This window comes from Amphiura filiformis, chromosome 12, assembly GCF_039555335.1.
Source record: "Amphiura filiformis chromosome 12, Afil_fr2py, whole genome shotgun sequence".
Lineage (NCBI taxonomy): Eukaryota > Metazoa > Echinodermata > Ophiuroidea > Amphilepidida > Amphiuridae > Amphiura > Amphiura filiformis.
The window spans coordinates 1,723,186-1,744,732 of record NC_092639.1 but is presented as its reverse complement, the minus strand read 5'-3'; the positions used below and the strand labels follow the sequence as shown (position 1 = coordinate 1,744,732).

The window sequence follows — 21,547 nt, the reverse complement described above, 5'->3', positions numbered from 1 at the left end:
ACATTTTAAACGGCGGAGTCACCCATTCAGGTAACCCCATTTGAAATCCACACTCCATGTGTGGAAGATAAAAGTCATGTCTTCCATAGAGGGTGTAATAATGTGTATGGATTTCAACTGGAAGAGCCCATTTTGGAGCAGACGACACTGAATGGGTGGCTCCATTTGCAATTCACACTCCCTGTGTGGAAGATTAGAGTCATGTCTTCCACAGAGGGATGGATTTCACAATATTTCTTGAGCATTTTCATAGGACTGCGAGAAATAAGGGAAGCACAAAAGTGACTCAAATTTGCTGTCTGACATTTGTAATCCACAGCTGATCACAACATGAGAAAAATGTTGGAGCTTGACTGAAATTATTTAGAATTGGACTATTCCAGATGAAATCCATACACCTACAAAAGACATGACCTTAATCTTCCACACAAGGGGTCTAAATTTCAAATGGAACTACCCATTCAGGTAACCCATTTGAAATGTACACTCCATGTGTGGAAGATTAAGGTCAGGTCTTCAATAGGGAGTGTGGATTTTTACTGGAATATTCCATTGCAGGAATTAGAACAGGGTGATCATAGAAGTGATGAAGTGAAAGAAGTACTCAAGCTCAAATATTTGCCAGATATATTTTGATTAAATAAATCTTGCTTCAGCCATTGTGATGCAAGATACTTGATATTCTGCATCTTGCCTTTGTCATAATTGATATTTTGTTTCATTTTCTCACATATTTTATTCTTTTCAATTTCAACCAATAAAGCCTGTCCAAGAAGCGAACATTGAAATAAACAACATAATGGACATCACAAAGCTTGAGTTTTCCTTAAAGAGGAAGCCTCGCCAGAGCATTCTTTTGGGGTGAACTAAACCTGCCTGGTTATCAAATTAATCAGTGATAAGATTATCTCTGAATTGGACAGGTGCTAGTTGATGTTTTAATGTTATTGCATCAATTAGCACCTGTCAAATCCAGAGATAAACCTTGTAACTGATTAATTTGATAACCAGGCAGGTTTGGTTCACTCCAAAGAGCTTCCTCTTTAAATAATAGTTATTTTGTTTAGAGTGCACAGGAAAAGTTATAGAATGCATGATAGCGTACCTTTTGATGACATTAATTTAGATTTTGCTCATACCACACCTGTAATGTACTTGTATATCAGTTGTACAAACTTGCAACAAATCCTATCCATCATCTATGCAATGGCTTATTCTATTTAATATCACACTCCCCTGTGGAAGATGTTAAAATATCTTTCACATGGGGAGTATGAATTCAAATGGAATGAACACATTCCCTGGAAAAGATTCAACCTGAATCTTCCAAAGATTTCCAAATAGGAGTAGGTTAATGCATTAGTTCCATTTGAAATTCATACTCCCTCTGTTGAAGATATTCTTCCACACGGGGGAGTGAATTTCAAATAGAATAGCCATATGTCTAACATAAGGACCTGCATGTGCAACATCACAAAGTACCCTATGAGCAACCAATGGCTGTATCCTATTCCTAACTGTGCTCTAACCCTAACACCCAAAAATCTTACAAAATCTTACGATGAAAAAATCTGCGCATGCATGAATCCCAGGGTCTGCGATGACGCAATCACCCGAAGTGTTATATGCGGATGGAATTGCTGGCCGGGCAGCAATAACCCGTGTAGCTACCGGTCCGTGATCGTGTGCTTGGGGTCAAAGGTTCGAATCCCGGGGGTGCCAAGTCAAAAATTCTTCTTCTCCTTGACTTTTTCGGATCTTCTTTGACTTCCGATCCCAAAAAGCAGGGTCCAGTGTTAGGGTTAATGGTTGATGCCTTTGATTGCTATCCCACGATCTTCACATCATTGAAATAGAGTACAAACTAAGCCAATAAATTGGAAGTTCTGAAGAAATGCAATGGATAGCACAATTGTACCTTAAACCCTAACCTAACCCTCTCACTGGTATTTCTGCTAATCCTAACATATATCCCTAATCATAAAGGGGGGGGGGCAGCATTATAATCTGGTACATCTGTTACTGCCTTGTAATCGGTGGATTGTGAGTTCGAGCCCTGGCGGTGCCATCGTGTTGTGCTCTTGGGCAAGGCGTTTTACCTTACTTGCCTCTCTCTACCCAGGGGTGAAATGGGGAGCTGTTATGAATATTGTCCATTGAGCGCCGCCCAAAGGTATGAGCATGCCTTGGGCATTGTATGGCAGCTGACATATTCTAACGACAGCGGAATAAATGTAAAGCGCTTTGGTACATGTACACATGTGGAAGGCGCTGTATAAATACCAACATTTATTTTTACATGTATGCCACTGATTATTTGCATACTCTCAGAATCTGAGATGACTAGGTATATTCGTCTCAGCTCAGAATAACGCGCACCTTGTGGGTGACATCTAACTGTAAAACCAATCAGGCCATCAGGTTGTAACCCTATCAATAAGACCTAATTCATACCAATACCTTTCTCTCTTGTATGGAATGAACATCAATTTGCTATCATAGACATGACGTCATATTGGTGACCCCGGGGCGTTACCATAGTGACTGGATCACATTTTCGTGAGAACCGCAATGGTGATATCAATGTATGGAATTTATATATCAAATTTTTAAATTACCAGTCATATTTAAGACCAGAAACCTCATGATTTCAGAAGGAAAACATCTTGCAAAAGTTTACTAGGCAGTGAAACCCATAAGAAATGGCTAAAACTTGATTTTCAAACAGCAAAACATCGACGTGTACCGCGTAGATAGCGTCGTCATGCAACCGCTTGATGCATCACTACAGAAGTAGTTGTGACGTCGGACTACGACAGCGAATTAGACTATAAAATATAATGGTTATTAAAGAGTGTTATGGATTAAAAAAATATTTGTTTGTAAACATTAAGTCACCAAAGTCAAATTTTTATTAATCATCATAAAACAAATATGTATATTTTTAGATGTTAGATTAAATATTGGGTAATAATTTAAGGGTTACTCCATCTAGTTATTTTTACAATTGTGATTATATATTAGTACTATCTATCACCTGCCATATACTCCCGCTCTGGATTTCAGCCTAACAAGACTAAACAAAATCAAATTGCAAAAAAAGGAAAAACTGTCAAATTTTATGTCATAATTAAGGAAATATTTTCAGTGTTAATTCCATTCAGACATAAATTTGTATTTCATTCCTAGGCTTGTTATTATGTTAATGATGTATTCTGGGTAACTGATAATAATTTTAGACTGCTATACTCTCATTAGTATGTAAAAGTCGGGCCTCACAACATATTATGAATTGATATAACTTAACGCTTTGTTGCAGTTCTCAAATGTATCCTAAGCTGTGTGTTCATATTGCAAAATGTATGCTATGTATTGTAATGAACATGATCTCAAATTGGACTTTTCCACTTAAAATCCACACTCCCCTTGTGGAAGATTTGGGAAATATCTTCCGCAGGAGTACAAATTTCAAATGGAATGAACACATTAGCAGCTCAATTTGTAACTCACCCTCCCTCAGTGGAAGAATCAGGTTGACTCTTTCTCAAAGGGTGTATGAAATTCAAACAGAGCTGCCTAATGTGTTTATTCCATTTGAAATTCATACTCCCTCTGTGAAAGATATTTTCAAAATATTTCACAGGGGTAGTGTGGATTTTAAATGGAACAGCCCGATGAACATGATCTCATATTAGGCTACTGCATTTAAAATCTGCACTCCCCCTGCGGAAGATTTGGGAAATATTTTCCACAAGGGAGTCTGGGGGAGTATGTATTTCCAATGGAATGAACAAATTAGGTAGCTCCATTTGAATTTTATACACCCTCTGAGAAAGATTCAATCTGAATCTTCCACAGAGGGAGGGTGAGTTTCAAACAGAGCTACCTAATGTTTCCATTCCATTTGAAATTCATACTCCCTCTGTGGAGGATATTTCCAAAATTGACCACAGGGGGAATGTAAATTTTAAATGAAACAGCCCAAGGTCTGCAGGTACAGTACAGAATTTCTACCTATATTATATACTAATCAAACTATAAGGCGATGAAAAAAAAACCCTGTTCTACGGGTGGACGGACCTATCAAGTAGCGTCGGTTGGTCGGGCTTTTTTTTCCTTCTTCTCTCTGGAGGTTAAAATTACCCTAAAATATCACCAAAATCCAAACAAATTTTTTTTTGCAAACATATTTTCTAAAAATGTTCAGCCAACATTAATCAAATTTAAAAATTCTCCTAAATGTAAATTCTGGGTCGCTCTGGCCTGTAGAACTGGGTTTTTTTGTTGCCTATCTGTAAAGTTCATATTAGTCTAGGATACAAAAACTGAATGTGAAATCATAGGGGTCAATTTTGGAAAGCAATTAATAAAACAGGTCCTGATTTTCGCATTGCCAACAAGAACTTGCACATATTCTCAGATTCAATATTCCTCATGACTCTTGACATTTACAAGAATAGCAAAATGAAATGGTTAGTCAGAATAAGAGAAAACATCTGATGCTTCCCATAATGCATTTCTCCCATTTCAATTTTCAGTACTGATGTACTATCTAGTCACAGAATTAAAACCAGAGAACCAGGACTCGACCGCCATCTTGATACAGGCATGGAGCAAAAATTGGGGGTATTCGGTTTCCCTCGGAATGCGCTCGAGGCATTCGTTTTCCGTGCAAGCGCGACATGGATGATGGGCGCATTTGAGAGACGCACTTGATGCGACCTGCACTTGATACCAAAACGCTTCAGATGAGGCGCAGAATTGTTTTCGTTCGTCTCCAAGCGCACCGTCGGCAAGGACCCGAATACCCCCAATTTTCTCCCCATAGCTGACGTCGCGATTGTACGTGGCGGTATAGGGAGTCCCGGTTCTCCTTCTCTAATTCTGTGTATCTAGTTCAATATGGGTCGATGGTGACGAAATGGTGAACAGAGCACCGAGCACATCCAGATCTGGCAAAATATGTTAAAAGTCAACCAATGTTTACCCAGTCTATTCTCAAAATGAAAACAAAGGAAACCTGTATATTATTGTAATGGGAGTGTCATTTGATGTAATGAGGTGGTGTATCTTGTTGCAAAGGATTCTGGGAAGGGTACGATATCTATTCTGAGTCAGAATGATGTATTTCAAGGTTAAATGACAATGTTAAGAGTACTGATGAAAACAAAATGTTGTTAATTTTATTATTATATTAAGGCCCTAATATATTCTTTGCCAAAAGTTATGAATTATTATGCCGATCTAACATTGCATCTGATTGGTTAATTACATGATATCTTCACTCTAATTAATCACCAATCAGAATGGAGCTTTGCAAATAATTCACCCCAATTTTTTTGTGTGGTGAAATTATTCCAACAATGTTGCTGATTGGTCCAATTGATAATGAAAACTTCTTTTTGGCCAATCGGCAGGTAGTTCTCATGGGTTAAGTTGAAATACTGTGATAAAATGAAAGAAAACCCACTTATTTATCTTGGCTGCTTTCACTCTGGAGATCAAGTGACGGTGCCAGGACTTTTACAGAGGGGGGACGGGGTAAAGAGGGAAAGGCAACTTTCAAGGAGAAAAATTTGATGAAAATTGTCAAAAATGGGCTAAAAAGCACAAAAAGGAATAAAAAATCATATATATCAGGGAAGCCAGCATCCCAGGGGGGACAAGACTTCTTACAAGGGGGAGCTACCCCTTTCCCACTGGCTGTACCACTGTGGAGATCTATGTGGGATAATTATGACATTAATTCAAAATTGGTCTGTTTTCCTACAAACACACAAATTTGGGTGATTCCAATCAATTAAGTGTAAGTTGAGACGTGCGTAAACATTACAAAAATGCTACAAAATCAGGTTTGAAAAAAATTACAAAATTCACATGAGCTTTAAAGGCAAATAGACTATGGGACATGGGCATTTATCTTTCACTTCCGTAGTCCACTCTTGGGCAGAACATAAAAACATAACAAATCAAGAGTAACTATATGTCTGAATTAATATCCAAAAAGTTCCCACGTTTTACTTTACTCATTTAGGAGTTATTTGGGGTTAAAAATGTGTTTTTCGTGATTTTTTTCAATTTTAGCAAAAAAATATGGTTTTTGCCATTTTTTTTATATTTTAGAGTTGTGCTGTGACATTTTTATTCACCAGTGTTAGACATCCATGTAATATGTAACATCTACAATAGAAATGAAATTTCTACTCAATTTATTTTGAAAGTTTCAGCTATTTTAATATTTGACATTTTTGGACAAAAATGGAAAAAAATCACGAAAAACACATTTTAAACCCCAAATAACTCCTAAATTACACAGTAACGTGCAACTTTTGAAAGTGGGAAATGTTATATTATTGATCAGTGATATAATAGCTATATTTTCATGTATAAACCATCCTCTACCCAGAAAGGGAGAACGAAAACTACTTTCTGAAGCACTTAGCAAGCCTTGTCCCATGGTCTAAAATAGAAGCTATCTTTCATGTTTGTTTATAAATTCATATGACTAAATTTTGATCTAAATTCAATGCTAGTACAATTGACTACTGGTCAATTAAACTACTCTGGGTTTTATCAAAAATGTTGTAATTGGTGTATGTTTTGAAACTAGGTGCCAACTAAACAATTGTTCATCTTGTTGCAATATGTAGCTGATAATTTATCAATAAAAGTCAAAGTCACTTGTATATCCCAATTCTGAGCAAGAAAACCAAGCAGAAAGCGCTTTGCTTCAAATAAACCAGACTTAATAATATTTTAAAGAAACATTCAGCACAGAAAATGCCATACCAAATCATATAAGGAAAACAAAAAGCAACAAAATCAATTACCCAACCACCCACATAAAATAGTATCATTTTGGCCAAGTGTCAGCTGACGTAAAGTGTTGTAAAGAAGCGCAAAGAAAAGTTGCCATGGCAACTCCAGACAAATGGATCAATTGTGACCAGACAAGAATGCATTAAGAGTATATTTTCAAAGAAATAATAGAATTTTTAGCACAATTACACCTTAGTCTTCAATCACAGCGTTTCATCATTTTGAAGCATATTAATTACTAAATGCTCTCTTCTATAAAGTTGTAGATCTAAAATTAACCAGATTCATTGATATAATATAACAAGAAAATTTGTGACACCTTAAATATATATCGGACATGAATATTGATCTTAATGTACAGTGTACCTGAACATCACTGCTATGTTTCTGTACATGACTACATGTATGTACATTATTCAAGCCATTCTTAATAATAGAGGACATTAATGTTTACATACATACTGCTTATGTTTAATATTTGCCATAATGATGTGCAAAACTGTGCATCTTTTTTACTTTGAATGCCGTACACTATTAACTGATTTGTGCATCATCCACAAAAGTATCCTGAATTTTTCCAGTAAACTATGAAGATAATTTAATATAGGTTTCCTCATGACATGTGGTTGCACATTTAAGAGAAACTATGTATTAGCTGACACAACCAGTACTAATATGATAATATTAGTAGGCCAGTAAATCAATAGATGAAAGATTCTTTCTCAAATTTATACGTTCACAAATGGGCCAGTTTCACAAAGCTTGCAATAAATCTTATCTTAGTGAGGTACCAATATTTACGTAAGACATGCTGGTCCAGTAGTACATACTTTTAGTCATGATCAAATGGTTGTGGGTGCGAACCTAGGCAGTGTCATCATCATACAGGCAAAGGTTCTTCATAGTCCATTGGACTATTCCAGTTGAAATCCATACACCCCTATTGAAGACAGACCTTAATCTCCCACACAGGGGGTGTAGAATTCACATGGAGCCAACCATTCAGGTAACCCCATTTAAAATTCACACTCTCAGTGTGAGAGATGAAGATCATGTCTTCCATACGGGGTGTATGGATTTCAACTGGAATTGTCCAATGCGAGTGTCTGTTGTAAGTTGTATCAAGCAATCTGGCTCAAATGCCAAAAGAAAAGTAAATCCTTGCTCCAGCATGACCTTTATCATTTTAAATATTTTTAAATTTTAGCATGATCCATCGTACATGTAGTATGTACGCTGTGCACTATGAAACCGGCAAAATTATTTCATATTTCATGCATATCGTTATCATTAATTATCATTAATTATTATATCTAGTAGCACTATTTACTATTATTTAATCAACCATTATCAGGGGTATACAATATACCTGATGTATATTCCCTGTTAAGAATACTTAACTTCAAAATTTACAACATATCAAACACAGTACTAATCAATTTGTCCTAAAATACATTTAACTCTTACTTTTAACATCAATCCACTGACATTAATAAGTTATACACCACTGTATTCAAATTAGATGACCTAGCTATCCCATAGAATGTACGGTACTACTACAATGTCATGCAATTAGTGTTCCAAGTTTACAGTTGAACAGGCTATTCCAGTTGTTATCCATACACCCCTGATGGAATACATAACCATAATCTTCTGAACAGGGAGTGTGAATTTCAAATGGGGTTACCCAAAATCGATGGCTCTATTTGGAATTTACACCCCCTGTGTGGGAGATTAAGGTTGTGTCTTCCACAGGGGGTATGGATTTCAACTGGACTTGCCCAATACTATATTTAAGACATAATTACAGTTTGCTGTTATTAATGAATACTACAGTGTGGTTATTACATATTGTGAGTGGCTCCATCCAGATTAGGGATTCTTAAAAATTATATTTTTTCCTGAAATATTTTGGAATTTTATGTCAAAATATGATGCAAGTAAGTTGTTACAAAATGTAGTTAAAAATGTTCATATCAGTAAAATCTGTAAAATATATAACATTTAGCCTCAGGATTGCAGGGTTCTAATTAGCATTGATTTTTTTCCAAAAACTTATGCTGTTGAAAAAATTAACGCTTTTGTTTTACTTTTTTTCAAGTTTTTTTAATCATTTTAAACAATACATAGTTTTAATCAAATCCAAAAATCATCAACATTTGTTAGTTTGGCTAAAAGTCCCAACTTGTACCTCTATTTCTTTCCTCTTTTAATCTCAACAATATTCAATAGAAATTCATCTTTTATGTATTACAACCAAACTTATGCAAACAATTTACAGTGTTTCGATGAATAAATTTTGTCTATATTCAAGAGAATCATCTTTTATGTATTATGATCAAATTTATGCAAACAATTTACAGTGTTACCGTAACCACAATTCTGAGGCCCAATTGGGCTGCATTTATATTGTTTAAAAATAGCAACATTTTACAAGTCATCCAGTGTTGCCATATTGAGGGGTAAATGGAGACACTCACATATGTACGCTAGTGGTGAATGTTTTAATTAAGTATTGAATAGTCCATGCAAAATGGTGCTGTTGGAATAGAAATATTAATGCTTCTGAAATGTGGCCTGCTGATAGCGGTGGCGTATGAAACGTGAATGACGGTGTGGAATAAATGAAGATAATGGTGAAATAAACAGAATGATGAAAATAAAACAAGATTTTTTACACCGACTGCATGCACCACATTGTTAGACAACATGTACAGAAGTTCGCTCAGCCGCTTTTTGAGCAGTTTATTCTCTGAGGTGTCAACAATAATGAACTTGTTATTAGACTATGTCTAGCTACATTCAATGTAGCACATTTTGTCACATGACATCAGTTGACCAATCACGTACATTCTAATTCATTCATGCACTATGCACTCTCTAGAGAGTGACTACTTTCAACTTAAACTAGAACATTTCCAAATCATGCAATCTAACTTACATCAAAATCAGTATTAATCTACCATTACCATAGTAACATGCATAAGATATTATGAAGCATGCTGCAACCATGCCACGCATCTTACATGCAAAATGCGTACCAAGGTTTCATAGTGCCATGATTGGATGGACACCATCCATCCCTATGCACATGCTCAGTATTATAGCGTTGTTCGTCCAATACATGCAATGAAGACATGCAAACATGCATGGAATGTGCATTGTGCGTAAGAGTGCATCAGGCATGCGACATAATGCAACAAGCAAACACATATTCAGACTAGGTGGCTGACCTGGAATTCTTTACGTTAAACACAAAATCCGCCCTTTCCGCCATCATATCCTTGTAGCATCTTCATAGGGGACACACACGTACACGGAAGAAAACATGGGAGTGGTGGGTGGGATAAAAGGTTGGGTGGGTGGTACGGGTCAAGAAGTCAAAAGAAGGTTAAATATAGAGGAAGGTAAAAAGGAAATTGAAAATATACAATACGGTAAATGTAATGGGTAAAATAGGTTAAAACAATAGGGAAACAAACGAGAACAACGGAGAGGAACAAACAAAGAAGGTCATAAATTTAATTCAGGGCTGGCATGGACGAGTATTACAGCAAGACACCCAAGCAGGGTCAAAGGTCAATCAAATCAATCTGCAAAAGGAAACTTTCAATAAAAAAAACTGACAAGTAAGCACGTCAAAAAAAAAAAAAAAATAATAAATTATGACAACAACAAACTGATAGTATATATCATGATGATAAACTTCATTCATCTAAAATGTTTCTTGATAAAATAGAAAACATTTCAAACATAAAAATGCATAATTTCAGGGTCAGCATTTCAGTAGCAATAGGTCAGTCATGACTAATTAAAGCTAAATTATTTGTGGAAAAAAAACACAAAGAAAATGAACGGGAAAGGAATCTTCATATCATTCCGGAGTAGATGATGTTTATAAAAATAAATGAAAATATAAAATAATTTATGGCGCAAACACAGGATTACGTTTGATTTGCAAAATATAAAAGAATCAATCGCGTTAGTTCAATGAATTTGATCTTGTTGTCTTTTTTTTTTTTTTGTGTATGGCAAAGTATTCTGGGATTTGTGGCTATTGCACTACATATTATGTAATAACATACCACTACAGTTACAGTATGGTATAGGGGGAATGTATAGAGTATTATATGTGCACTATTAGGATTATATTAGTAACTGAAAAAATGCCAAATCCTGTCAATTCATCAATGTTAACCAAACATATTTTTCAATTAATTCAATTTGGTTTCTTCACTGTAACATTTTAAATTTTCAAAGAGTATATCTTGCTTGCTAGAATTTGGATTGTTGGATTTAAACAATTTGATACATCAAAGTTAGAAAAAAAATTATATAATTTGAAATTAGTTTAATCATATTTAAAAAAAACAAAAATCTTGCCTTATGTGGAAGACAAATGGGTACATTCACAAATACAAACATAGATATGACAATGTAACTTTAATTTACAAATCTTTTACAGTACGCCAAGGAATTATATATATATGACAACATTGTTAACAATAATATTACGGGTTTGACGCTATATATAAAGAGGCAAAACTTAATCATCATGTTATTAAACGAGACAAAAGCGTATCACATTGTTTAAAAATACAATATATATACATATGACTTGAAAAATTATTCAAATTGTAAAATTGACATGGTATGAATGAATATAACGGTTCTGATACACTGTCACGATGAAAATAATAATAACTTGAAAGAGAGAGAGAGAGACAACGTATTTGATCGGCAAAATTATAAACCTGGCCTATTACAGGCCTGCTAAAATCCAAAAGGCATAAAAACACATTCCAAGAAGAGAGGTCAATCTCTGTAACAGACCTCCATACCATGCTCAGTTATAGACTGCATGCACCCTTTAAGCAAACTAATCAATTGCACAAATAAACTAAAGAATGAGCCAGAGATTGTTCAATACATTGTATAATCTTGTTCCTCTGTTCGGTATTTGGTAATTTTTGATATTCAGCCGAATTCATTATATTGAATACATAAAAATGTTCTTCATGGAACCTAAAATAGTTAAGTGATTAAAGTCCTATTTGGTTTTAAGAGGTCATTTTGCATATTTCATTATGATTAAATCAAATTATAAAATTGATTTTCTTCAAAATTGAGCAATATTGGTAAATGATTTAAACAATGACATATCTCTCTTCTGTTTATTTACTATTATATAAAATCTAATCCTCATTCTCCAAACTAAAATGTTAATATTTGACATTAATTTTATTTTGTTTTACTAAATTTCATTCTTAATCTCGTGTCAATTTTGGTTTATCCTTCATGTGAAAGAGCACGGGATTAGCCTAGTACACAAACCATCTATTGAAGGATTATACAGCTTTGTTCTGCAAGCTGCTTAATTCCTCAATGGAATCTTTAAACTAGTCTAACTCATGAATCTCTTCCACCAAGGACACACCTAAATTTTGATCATATGCAATACTTCATTTCTATCAATAGAATCTGTTTAGATAATATAATTATTTAATTGGTTCAATAAAACAATCTAATCATATAACTATTTAATTGATTCTCAAAAACCCTACCCTAATCAATATTAATCAATATAATCAATATATTGATTATTGATCTTTTGGCGATACTCACTTGCCCTTTTCACATGCAAATAGATACCACAGACAAGAGCTCCAATGAGATAGCAAAGCAATGTAGATGAGGAACTTGAAGAATCGGATTGTGCCTATGTTGACGTCTAGATCCTTCTGCATCTTCTCAAAGAAATGAGGAACCTGAGAACAGAAAATGTTGACAATAGAAGATTATTTCTCACATACTCTCCCAGGTATTTGGAATGCCTAATATCCCAATTCACACCTACAGTCCAACATCTTTTATCCGGACCTCCTTAATATGGATCTCTCTGTTATCCGGACATGTGATCTTCATAGAAAAACATGTTTTTAATGCTTTGAGAGCGTGATTTCATGCCTTGAAGCATTTAGAAGGACATAACTATGTTGCATACATCACTCAAATACCATATTTCAGGGTTACCCCAATTTGAGTAACATTTTGCTGTCTCAATGTTAGCACTTCAGACACTCAATGCAGAATTACATAGAATTCACTTATTCAAATTTTCACTTATCCGGACAGTGCTTTGTCCCATCATGGACGGATAAAAGAGGTTGACTGTATTTGGGTATGACCTTTAGTAAATTAAAAAATCTGGCCAACCGAACCTAACCCTTAGAAGAGATCTATGGACAATCAAACCAATTTTTGTTTCTGGCCATAGGGTAACGTCCATTTGAAATACTCACTCTAGATGGAAGATAAAGGTAAAGTCATTTACAGAGGAGCTACAATCATAGCCACTTTCATTTATAAAACATACTCCCTCTGTAGAAAACTTACCCGCCAGTACTTAATTAGTCTGTTGAGAGCAAGGAGATACAATCTATTTGTCCGCACGGATCCTTTTTGGAAAAACAAGCAAAATAGGTCTAGTGGTAGAATAGCGATGACGTCTAAGACAAAACCCCAACTCTGCACGTAGTAAACTCGTATACTTTTAAAATCTTTGTGTGTACCTGAAAAGAGAGAGGTGATGTATTCATGATTTACGATATCAATATGAGCAGACTTATTTGAAAGAAAAGTCAAGAGACTTTGTGTACAAATTATTTTGCTTGACTGTGTTCTACTACCACTTTCCAGGCCACTAATTAAGTCCATTAGGTCCATTTATTGCTTTAATTATATTGTTTGTTCTTTTTTCTGTTTGTTCTTGCTAAGGGCTGCAATTTTGTGTAGGGCAATATAACTGCTTTGTAGTAAGCAATGATCTGCAAGCATAATAGGTCTAATTTGAATGCATTAGTACATGCTTATTTTAAAAAATGTTGCAAATATAATTGTTAGGTAATTTTAATACACCTATCCCCAGTAATGACTGCTCAACTATATTAATGCTCTCCATGATAGAGGCTTCAACATAAAAAGTTATTTTCTCAAAATATCAAGAGATATTGTCACAAACTGCTCACGGAAGTATCCTGCGCCTCCTCGAGCCACTTCCGGTCCTGCTGGGACTCGAACCCATGACCCTGGGATTAAGAGGCGAGCGCGCTAGTGTATAGACCAAAAGAGGACTTCCCCGTCAGGTCTATAACACTAACGCACTTATACCTCCGTGACAATGCTCCCCCTCCTCGTAAGGCACGTCCCTGTGCCTTACTTCCTGGACTCACTGCCAGCCACTGTATGAACGCCTAACCCTTTCCGATAGGTGGATCCGCCTGGTGTTAAGAAACACCAAGGACCACCGCTGTCACCATTTTTGTCACAAACCGCTCAAGGAAGTTTCCTGCGCTTCCTCGAGCCACTTCCGTCCTGCCGGGACTCGAACCCACAACCCTGGGATTAAGAGGCGGCGCTAGTGTATAGACCAAAGAGGACTTCCCGTCAGGTCTATAACACTAACACACTTATACCTCCGTGACAATATCTTAAGGCTACACAATCTATTTTTGGTAGAAGCAGCCAAAAAAATCTATTTTAATTATCAAAATCAATATATTATTGAAAAATAACACTTTGATGTTTTGCAAAAGTTCATTCTACAAATCATATACTTTGAAAACTTGCTTGATTTATTGTTGTTAATGAGGAGAAATGACTTTATGGGCACCATGTAAGTGCAGCTGTAAATAAATGCGCTATTCCAGATGAAATGCCTACACCCTATGTGGTATACATGTCCTTAATTTTCCACACAGGGAGTGTGAATTTCAAATGAGGTTACCTGAATGGGTGACTCTGTTTGAAATCTACACCCCCTCTGTAGGACATTAAGGTCATGTCTTCCACAGGGGCATATGGATTTCAGCTGGAATAATAAATGTGAATAATTAGCCAATGTGTGAGCAGGCCCATTATTTCAATATTCCATCAAAATGTTTTGCAGGCTTGATCTAAAATTCCCCTATTTTGCAACTCATGAGAGGAATGAGTAGTCCATTGTCTTGTTTTGATTTCACTTCAAATGTCAAAAACATCCTTTGGCAACGTTTTTGAGGGCTCTGGTCTACATATCCGTCTCACTGTATACCTTAAGGGCATTGCGCCATTGCTTGATGTGGTCAATCTTTATGCATGCAGACACTATTTTACTGTCCACTCTTCTGCTTAACCCCATGAGAACTACCTGCCGATTGGCCAAAATGAATATTGTGTCCAATTTTGAACCAATCAAGGAGGGTATTAATAAGAGCATCTGTAAATGCAAGTTTGACTGTAAATAGTTTAAAGCCTAGTCATAATTGGCAATTGAAATGAGCATTTCAAGTTATCAACCAATCAGAAATGCTGTTAGATGACCAGTAGTGTCCAGGGGGTTAACATAAATCTATAAATTGTATGTACTTGACAGTAAAGTTACTTACCATTAGGAGTAACCACAGCCATTCTTAGTCTTACAATAATATCAAATAATAGGACAAAATCCATGATGTACATGAGTGTTAACCGCACCAAGGTCTCATTGTCACGTTTGTCATCAGATCTATTGGCTGTATGAAAATAAATCCAACAACACCAACATAATATCATGTAATATAAACCAAAGTTACATTAGATATTTGTTTCTTATGATTCATGAAACTATAGACCACTTGACAACATTGTTTAATTTTAGCTGTATCTATTTTATAAAGTTTTGAAGGCTGCATGATCTACATTGTATGCTATGAGGTATGCTATGATTTTTCAACATTTGTTGCTGGATTGTATCATTGGTGTTAAATTTGTGCTTTTTTTTGTGATCTTTGTGATTTGTTTTGATTGCTTTGTAATTCTTTTTTGTGTGATATCTTGTAAAAATAAAAAACACAGAAACATAAAAAAAACATTGTTTATCAACAAAGGCAAGGGACTGGTCTATCGATATGCTTGAACGAACCGCTAACTCCTGGAGCTACACTGTTCAATGGCTTTCTTGTACTATATGAAATGTGGTGGGCGATTTAAATGCATGTGCTCTGAGCAAACTATGATGCACACTGCAGGGGAAAGAACAATGGAAATTGGCATAATTTGTGTGCTTTCTGCCGGGCAATGACGTCACATGTCAAGTGGCCATTTAGATGTGGAGCTCTATTATATATGGGAGATACAGAATTGTTCTGTTTTTGGACAAACACAACCATGACAACAAGGCTGATTACAGTTAGGTGTAAATTGGAACATTTGTAAAATTACAAATATGCCAAAATATAATGGTTGAGAACATTTCATGAAATTTATTAATTTCAAAAGATTTTTAAATTATGAAATCAATGACAAAAATTAAGTTCAAAAATCAGAAAATGGAAAAAACTTTCTGTAGGAAATAAAATTTACATGAGGAATATTTGACTAAATTGGTTCCATTTGTGTGTTTAGTTTGTTTATAAAATCAACAAGTTGCTACAGCCTTACGACTTCTGAAATCGAAGATAATGAACTCTAATCTCACTAAAACAGCCTTACTTACCAATAAAACTAGCACAGTAGGGATAGAAGAAAGATATAATGAGAGTGACCAGTAGCACAAGACGCTCCCACATTTTGGCAAATTTAGAGTCGGGCATGATGACTGTCTCTGTCACAAATTCGTATACTTCCAGCCACCATTCAGCCATTCGTCGCTGAATTCTCTGTAGATAGATGCAGAGATGGATACAGATTCAGAAAAAATTTATTCATTATATAAGTAACAATAAATTATGTTCACAGTATTGTATTTAATTTGGATTTTTCACCATCATGAAAGAAGCATACTCAGTATATTGATAATAATAGAGGTTATCCACTTCACTCATGTGTGACTTTTAACAAAAGGCGCTGGTTCCCGTAGTATTCCTCATTCAAACCAATTCAATGCACAACCTCGGAGTGCATGACTTTGGCGGCTATTTTGAAACAGTGATGGTTGCACATGCAGGGGCTTCTTTTGAAAGTCCTAAACAAGGTATAGCAGTCGTTGATAGGATATGCAGCTTATAGAACACGGATAACCTCTATACAGTTTGTCATCTGCATCACATACTATTGTATCTCAAAAGACTGCCTTGTGAGATTTTTTAGTATCAATATTATTGTCATAGAATTGTGATGAGGTACACTGTAAAATTGTGATGAGATACACTGTAAAATGAACTTAATATATTAATTTTGATGTATTATCACAATATTACAATCTTACATCTATTCATAAAGAAAGAAGCATGCTGAAATATGAAATACAACAATGATAATAAAAATCACACAAGGCAGATTTTTGAGATACGGCGGCAGCATGTGATGCAGACGATAAATTTAAAAGGCATATCAACTGTTTGGAGCACAAAGAGAAGTGCTTTGTCAAATTAGTCACTTATACACTGGACTATATGAGCATGTGTAACAAAAGGGTATCAGACATTTCAAAATCTTCCATGGGGGGGGGTGTCGATTTTAAATGTTATAGCCCCTACTGCCAACTATAATCATATACACCATATACATGGTTCTCCTGGATTCAAATTGCATGGACCAACAAATGTATGACCAAAATCACACTGTTCACAATAAATATGGATTATATATTTTTTAATGTTTGTTAGAGTACTGCCCGCATTAGTATTAAAACTGTTAGCATGCATTGCTGAAAATGTTTATCAGTACTGAAATATAATAGTCAATTATTCTTATTCCAGTCCAGAAAACAGCACTCAGTCACTCACTGTGGGCGTTTCGGAGTCTTACAGACGCCGTTTTCTACACTATTGTTGTTGTGACCATCTTCTGTTTACCACTGATGCTGGTTGCACAGCAACACAATTGCCAGTTCTTTTTCCAAGAAGAAACATGTGACTGAGAATATATTGCCCCTCGTTTGACAATCTTCTTGGAAAAAGAATCAGCAACCGCGTTGCTGAGCAACCAGCATCAGTGGTAAACAGAAGATCGTCACAACAACAATAACATAGAAAAAGGCGTCTGTAAGACTCCGAAACGCCCACAGTGAGTACTGTTTTCTGGACTAGAATAAGAATAATCTACTATTATGTTAGCATGCATATTAATATATAAAATGTCTGGGGTTGTACATGCAACGTGCAATGTCAAAAAGTGAATAAATAGATTAATTTCTCTAAAATTGGCACATAATGGCAGTACTGATTTTAAGGAAAGTAGAAGTTTGTTAGAAGAGCACCAAAATGTTTTGGGGGGATTTGATAGCAGATTAAATTATTGGTTTGACATTTCTTGCTTTCTTCTACACCCATGCAAATCATTGCGGACGGGGGTACCTACAGTGTCAGAAACCACTTCATGACACCATGTAAGGATAGCCTCTTCGGTATAATTTATCAGTATTTAATCAGGAGCTCTGGCAAACGTGGTTTATACTGTAGTCCGACATCTTGGTACCCGATTAGTCTTGGGCGTTTATTGATACACATAACCTGGCGATACTATTGATGGGCGGTATCGCTATTATCACATATTATAACACCATGATTGAACCAGCTTGACAGGATTTCAGTCTCTATATTTTAAAATATCTTTGCTACATGTGGGCATACAAGATCATTCATGCTTTACAATGAGTGCCCTTAGGTAAAATTTTACATCCATTTTCTCAAAAGTGAAAATTCTTCATTGTTTTTTAGCAAAATTTGTAAAAATGTGTCCAGAATCAGGAAAATCTACAGAAATTTTGAACAGAAAGTATATTTTTGGGTCTCTTTTTCATTAAATTTGGCAAATTAGAGCACTGGTAGACAGTGATAAGAGTGGCTCTATCCAGTACAAACTGGTTTGTGAGATTTTGTATTTTACTAAATTCTAATCATTATTTCACTATACAATGAGTAAACAATGAAACAAAATGCAGCTGCACAGAAATAATACAAGGGTCATTCAAAAAGTTCTACCTGTTGGTTCATAAATTTTGTTTTGTTAAAGGTAGCTACTTGAAAATTTGCATACATATAGTTCGTAATGTCACCTACAGGTGGTGAAAAATTCATGTCAAGACCATTTTCAGATTTTTGTTGGTGACCTGAAAACCACAGTAAGATATGGTTCACCGGAAACGGTCAAAATATGTACAATATTTACAAAGGCGTCTCAAGTACAGTGTGTTGAAGATCCCATAATTATTCCATTTGGTCATGTTATACAGTAGGAACTGTATAAAACACAAGAATAATCATAAAATTATATGTACTGGTTAAACGGTTGCCACAAACTGAAAATGATGGACATTAATATGCACAAAACTAATAGAACTGGTTAAACGGTTGCCACAAACTGAAAATGATGGACATTAATATGCACAAAACTAATAGAACAAATAGCCAGTGTAGTATAAATGACCACAAACACAGTTTATGAAGATATTGACTTTAATAAAACATGGTGTAAAATGGTGGCATTATGTCGCTTTCTTTGGAATAAAATACCACAATAGATCACAAAGGGAACTAAATTTACTTTTTTGACTGAAAAATGTGTTATAGTAGCTTTAACTTTTATATTTTATCTAAAAGTGCAGCTAGAAAAGTCATGCTGTAGGGATGTACACTATGCTGATTCTCAATACCTGAGATGTTACAAGATATCCCTCCTGGTGTACCATATCTTACTGTGTTTTTCAGGTCACCAACAAAAATCTGAAAATGGTCTTGACATGATTTTTTCACCACCTGTAGGTGATATTACAAACTATATGTATGCACATTTTCAAGTAGCTACCTTTAACAAAACAAAAGTTATGACCCAACAGGTAGAACTTTTTGAATGACCCTCGTATGAAGTCAATATACAGTAATTTAAATGGATCAAATGTATAACAATTAAATTATAAATATCATTCCTATTTGAACAAACAATGGCTGCACATATATCGTGCCATTCTGAAATTAATGATCCTTTATATAGACAATACAGCATGAAATGGTCGAAGCTCTACTGAAGCATGTTGAAAAGACCAATCCTGTTTTTACAAAAATGGCTGCACACACATCTATATAATGTTACAAACTATATGATCCCTTTTATAGATGCACACAATCAATTATGAAATATATGGGGTATGCAGTGTCCTTTTCATCAAATAATGTGTCCGAGACAGTAAAAACGTACCAAAGCCATTTTTTTTACTTCCGAGGATACATTATTTGGGTGTAATGATACACACTTTACTTTGATGCAAATTGTGCGGTTTGAAGAGAAATATCACTTTTTTGCCCAAATATTTTCAGTTGTTTACTTCAAGGTGGAGTGCGTACGCGTATCCACATCATAAGTGACACTGCATATCGCGGAATTTTTTTATGCGTAACCAAGCGTAATGCTATGCGTAGAATGTGTTACACTTTGCACATTATTGCAGAATATTATGCTTTTATGTGATGCGTTTGACAATTTATAGTGCATGTGCAGTTTATAATGTTTTGTCTCAAAGCTCACGAGAAATTTAAAACAAATGCGAAATGCGATTTTTTTAATTTTTTTTATTCAGACTTTTTTCATGGTATTTTGAGAAAAAAGTCTGATTTTCGCCGATTTTTCTGGAAAAACTATAAAAATTATTTTTTTTTGAAATAAAAAAATTTCTGCATTTGTTTTTTGTCAAATCGTGGGATTTTACAAACGCGCGCGCAAGCTTTGAGACAAACTTTTTTTTTTTTGGCCTAACAGGATGTGAATAGAACATGAAACTGATTTCTATGATGCGTATATATAGGATCCATAAATTGGAAGTTCCCCTGACGCTTTTTGAAATAAATGGACAAAATATTTTACGACATGTAAAAATGTAAAATGGTATGTATAGCCTTATTTGTTTTACACATCTGGACCAATTGACAGCATCGCATATCATTGCGTTCCATCACAATGGTTCATTATGCAAAAAAGAGGCTGTTTTAACATTGCATCAACTCTCAAGCAAAGTTGACTCCTATGAACTCAGGTGGAACTTTTAAAATGGCTTCTTTTTTACGCAATGATGTGTGATGCTTTAAATTGGTCCATATGTGTAAAACAAATAAGGCTACACATACCTCTACAAATTTTTACATTTTGCATTATCAAAAAAGTGTTGGGGAACTTATTAGAAAGAAAAAGAGCAAGGTACACCAACTTGACATGGGGAAACAAGTAAAATACAGAAAAGCACGCAGCGGGGGGACAAAAACAGCAAATGTAGGCATTAGAAGTAGGTACAGTTCGAATAGCCAAAAATAACCAGTTCCAAGGACCACAGAACTGCTAAATTTGTAGAAACAACAATGGGAATATACAATGCACTAGAACAAGTGATGAAAATCACTGTGCACATAAACAGATACGATAAATCAAACAACCAATGTAGGCACAAAAACAGGTAAAGTTAGTTGGCCAAAAATTGCCAATTCTAGAGCCCACATAAGTGTCAGGAAAACAGTACAAAAGTACACTGGAAAAAGCAGTGAAGCACACATAAAAATCACTTTTGCACAAGCAATCTCAACATGAATTCATCTTCATAGAATTCAAATTTCTGTTATACAACATTTTTACATGTATAGATTATGAATATTAGGTAATGTTATTCTAACCTGTGAGGATTGCGTGTTGCCATTCTGCTGTTGAGCGGTAAAGCGTGTAAGAAAATCAATCGCATAAGGAGAAAACATTGTTAGTACAACATAACAACACAACAATTGGATAC

The 21,547-nt window shown here is 35.1% G+C and overlaps 1 protein-coding gene across 1 annotated transcript in view; it reads right to left on the bottom strand.

Annotated features, from left to right (window-relative positions):
• Positions 1–21,547, bottom strand: part of LOC140165632 (uncharacterized) — a 361,058-nt gene that overhangs the window by 79,832 nt on the left and 259,679 nt on the right. Inside the window, 6 exon segments of the mRNA XM_072188920.1 lie at positions 10,053–10,112; positions 12,445–12,587; positions 13,216–13,391; positions 15,246–15,371; positions 16,334–16,496; positions 21,435–21,461. Of these exon segments, the coding sequence (XP_072045021.1) occupies positions 10,053–10,112; positions 12,445–12,587; positions 13,216–13,391; positions 15,246–15,371; positions 16,334–16,496; positions 21,435–21,461 (695 nt within the window).